The sequence below is a fragment of the Taurulus bubalis genome, assembly GCF_910589615.1.
Source record: "Taurulus bubalis genome assembly, chromosome: 1".
NCBI classification, from domain to species: domain Eukaryota; kingdom Metazoa; phylum Chordata; class Actinopteri; order Perciformes; family Cottidae; genus Taurulus; species Taurulus bubalis.
The window spans coordinates 24,590,111-24,593,702 of record NC_136589.1 but is presented as its reverse complement, the minus strand read 5'-3'; the positions used below and the strand labels follow the sequence as shown (position 1 = coordinate 24,593,702).

The 3,592-nt window shown below is 49.3% G+C and overlaps 1 protein-coding gene across 1 annotated transcript; it reads right to left on the bottom strand.

Moving 5' to 3' along the window:
* Positions 1-402: 402 nt before the first annotated feature.
* klf17 (Kruppel like factor 17) lies at positions 403-2,972 on the bottom strand. Its single transcript, XM_079230347.1, has 3 exons — positions 2,852-2,972; positions 1,661-2,747; positions 403-1,538 (listed from the first exon to the last, which is right to left on the bottom strand). The coding sequence occupies exons 1-3, from the start codon at positions 2,924-2,926 to the stop codon at positions 1,363-1,365; spliced, it is 1,338 nt and encodes a 445-aa protein (XP_079086473.1). The 5' UTR covers positions 2,927-2,972; the 3' UTR covers positions 403-1,362.
* Between the last annotated feature and the right edge of the window lie 620 nt (positions 2,973-3,592).

The window sequence follows — 3,592 nt, the reverse complement described above, 5'->3', positions numbered from 1 at the left end:
GCTTATTCCCTTCATGCTTATGAATATTATAAAGCACGTAATGTCAGATGTTGGTGTATAAAAGCTCTAGAATTATGAACTAGACATTCAGATTTCCTTGCCTCAGACTGTGGACCAGTGTGTCCTATGAAATGCTGAAATTGTGGGACTGGCAGAAGATTTGGGATGTAAAAAGCATCTGTGTTGCAAATGTGCAGTAAGTAATCCTTTAAATTTGACTGAGGTATGCTTTATTTGTTGTTTTCTTCATTGCACCACGCAGTACTGAGAATGATATCAAAATATAAAAAAAAATTTATCAGTGCCAATAGACATACAGAAACTAAAAGGAGAAACTGGAGTTGAGTGAATTATGTGTCGTGTGTGTGGGAAAGAAGAGGTGGTGACAGACTATTTTTGTATTTGTAAAAGTACTTTTATTTTCGGAGCCCTTTAATACATAACAGACAATTGCATCGGTGAGGGGAAAACCAAAAACAAAGATACATCTGAGTGGCAATTCTGTTTCAAGTACAGCGGATCAACCATTGTTGCAGTGGATTTCTTCGTTCTTAAAAAATAAAAAATAATAATCACATCTTCCATAAGAAAAATAGGTTGTCTCCCCAGAAAACACTGAGCTGGAAACCACATTTTGATTAGAGAGTGGCCTTAGACCTGATTTGTGGGATCCTTAGATGGGACTGAAAATGAGCTTTGGTACCTGCATTTGTGAGCATTGCTCAAGCAAACTTTGTGGAGCGTGTAGGCCGAGCCCACAAAGCATAGCAAATATAGAACTTCTATTGTGTAGATTAAAAACATCAAAAATAGAAGGAAAAATATCAATAAAAAACTAAAGAAAAACAAACCCAGACCTGATTTGAGTAGTATCAAAGATATAAGATGTAAACATTCAAGAATACAATTACATGTACAAAGTTCTGGGTCCTGCCCACAGTAAGCCCCCTCTCCATTTGGGAAGCTAATACACAGTCTTGTTAAGGCACTCACTCACAATCAATAACTTATTTCAGAAACAGGGGCGAGGAAACGTCTTAAATACAAACTACTATAATGTAGTCAGTTCAAATATCCACAGGTATGTACAACAACAAAAAAGACACCAGCGTTCATTCTTTTTTTATGTCCTGATGAAGAGGCACTTGGCTTTTTGAGAAACGCAACAGTAAGATATGTGTGGGCCCTTTACACTCTGCCAAGGCACCACACATACTCTGAGGTCCCCACAAGGGGGTCTCATTCCATGGGTTTGGACCAGAATGTCTGCTGGTGAGGGGGCCGACCCTGTGCTTCTTTCTGGGATCGCTCCAGGCATTGACCCTGTGAGAGGATTGGGATGCTTTTAAGTTAATTTGTGGCCTACATGTGCCTCTTCATGTGGAGAGCCAGGTGGTCTGAGCGGGAAAAGGCACGCTCGCACATGTGACACTGGAAAGGTCTGTGTCCGGTGTGCTTTCGGAAGTGGCGGGTCAGCTCGTCCGACCTGGCAAACTTCCAGCCGCAGCCCTCCCAGTTGCAGTGGTAGGGTTTCTCTCCTGCAAAGACACAAAAGCAAAGGACTTTGTTTAGGTTACAGAGCAAGAACAACACTAATTTAATCTAAATGGGGCGAACGACTGACAATGTAACCAGACTTTGTGCTCAGAAATATGCTCACCTGTGTGTGTTCTCATGTGGGCTTTGAGGTGGGAGCTCTTGGTGTAGGTTTTCCCACATCCGGGGAACTCGCAGCTGTGCGTCGCTGCGCGTTTTCTGGCCCACGACCTGCGCCCTCGCTGCTGTTTGATGCTCATCGCGTCCTCCTGCGCGTAAAACTCCAGCAGCGATGGCGACGATGGAGGGGTGAGCATCATGCCCTGCATTGATGCGGGATGATGATGCTGGTGAACGCGGACGGGCTCTCCGTGCACGCCGTACTGTCCTTGAAACTGGGCCACGCTCTGATGCGCGTAATGCGGCTGATAGTGCGCGTTCATGTACTGGTTTTGGAGATGGTGTTGATTGGGGTGAGTGTTCATTTGCGCCAAATGGCAGTCTGTGCGTCCCTGAGGTGTAGAGTGCTGCATGGTGTGCGCACCGAATCCCGGCAAAGCGCCTGGAACGGCAGCCTGGTGGTGCGTAAAAGCTGCTTGGTGCACGGAGCGCATCTGATGTCGCTCGTACATCTGTCCCATAAAGTCCCCGCCACCGGCGGCCATCATGCAAGACTGACCGACGGGCTCGCTTTTAATTTTGTATCCGAGCGGCGGAGGAGATGCTGCCACTTGGTGATGAGCGGGAGTGGCCGGATTAAACGCCCGCAGTTCGGTGTACTCCCGCCCGCCTCTCGCCTTCCCCGCGCACTTCGGTGAGCTCTCCCCCGGGTAGCTCACCTCCGGCGTGAGCAGCTCCGCCATGAGACTGCGGACTGGACTCGAGTCCGCGAAGCTCACCGCGCCATGGTAGCTCTGCGCGGCCAGGCCGGAGTCGCCGCCGCAACTCTCCGGCGACTCCGGCAGGGAGTACGAGCACTGCTGCTGCGGCGGAGAGACGCTCCCACTGCTGCTCACGACGTCGGAGTCGATGGTGTTGGACAAGATGAACTCGATGTCCAGGAACTTCCCCAGCTCGTCGTCGTCTTTGGTGAGCGCGGCGGGGGACCGTTGCACGATGCTGAACTCCACCGCGATGAGCGGGCTGTCTGCGCCACCTGTTGCGCCGCAGCTACCGCCGCGTGCACACTCGTCCACCTTGCACACACACATCTGGGGGGGCGGGGGGGAGTTAAAACCAAGCCTCTAGCATGAGCCGACAATCGGAAGTAAATCCACAAAAAAATGTAATAAACATGTAATAAAAAGTTACTTACATTCTCGAAGTGTTTCGCTTCCATGGCATGAACGCTTGGAAACGAGGCAGGCATCATTGCTTCAGCCAGAGCCATCCTGACTGGTTAGATGACCAACACAAATTAAATGAAATCAAATAAAGAAGAAGCAAAGTTTAAAACTGTAAACGCGAACAGAAACAAAAGTCCATGTAGCGTTACGTTCGGTAACGTTGGCCACTGCGGAGCGTTTCAGACTGCGAGTATCAACAGAGCTGACGCAGCGTCTTATAGCTCTTTCCAGCACGTGGGGGCGTGGCTTCGGCGCACACATGCACCCCCCTCCACGGCAACCAAAAGTAGCAAACAAACATTAAGTGGCATTCAGGTGCGTCACGCAGGTAAGGACACTGAAGCGCACCAAAACAATCACCCATAATGTATATACGAATGCACGCCGCGATATGAACGATGCCAGAGGGGTTGTTGTCAAACCGACATGCTTTCTTCCTCTCCTGTCACGACCTAGGTGTGTGAGTAAGTGAGGTGTAAAAAAATGTTCTGTTTCCCTTGAGGCGAGTACAGGGGGCGACACTAAACCTGGCGACGGCCGGGGTGTGCCTTGGAGTCAGAATTCCAGCGCGCAACAGGTCACTGAAGCGGCCTGTTGTGTTTGAGTCCCCCGCGCTTGACCCCATGCGCCTTACAAAATAAGAAAACGTTATAGCTTTTGACGACAATAACTATCTGACACCATTCGCCGCCTCCGAGACATTTACTTCC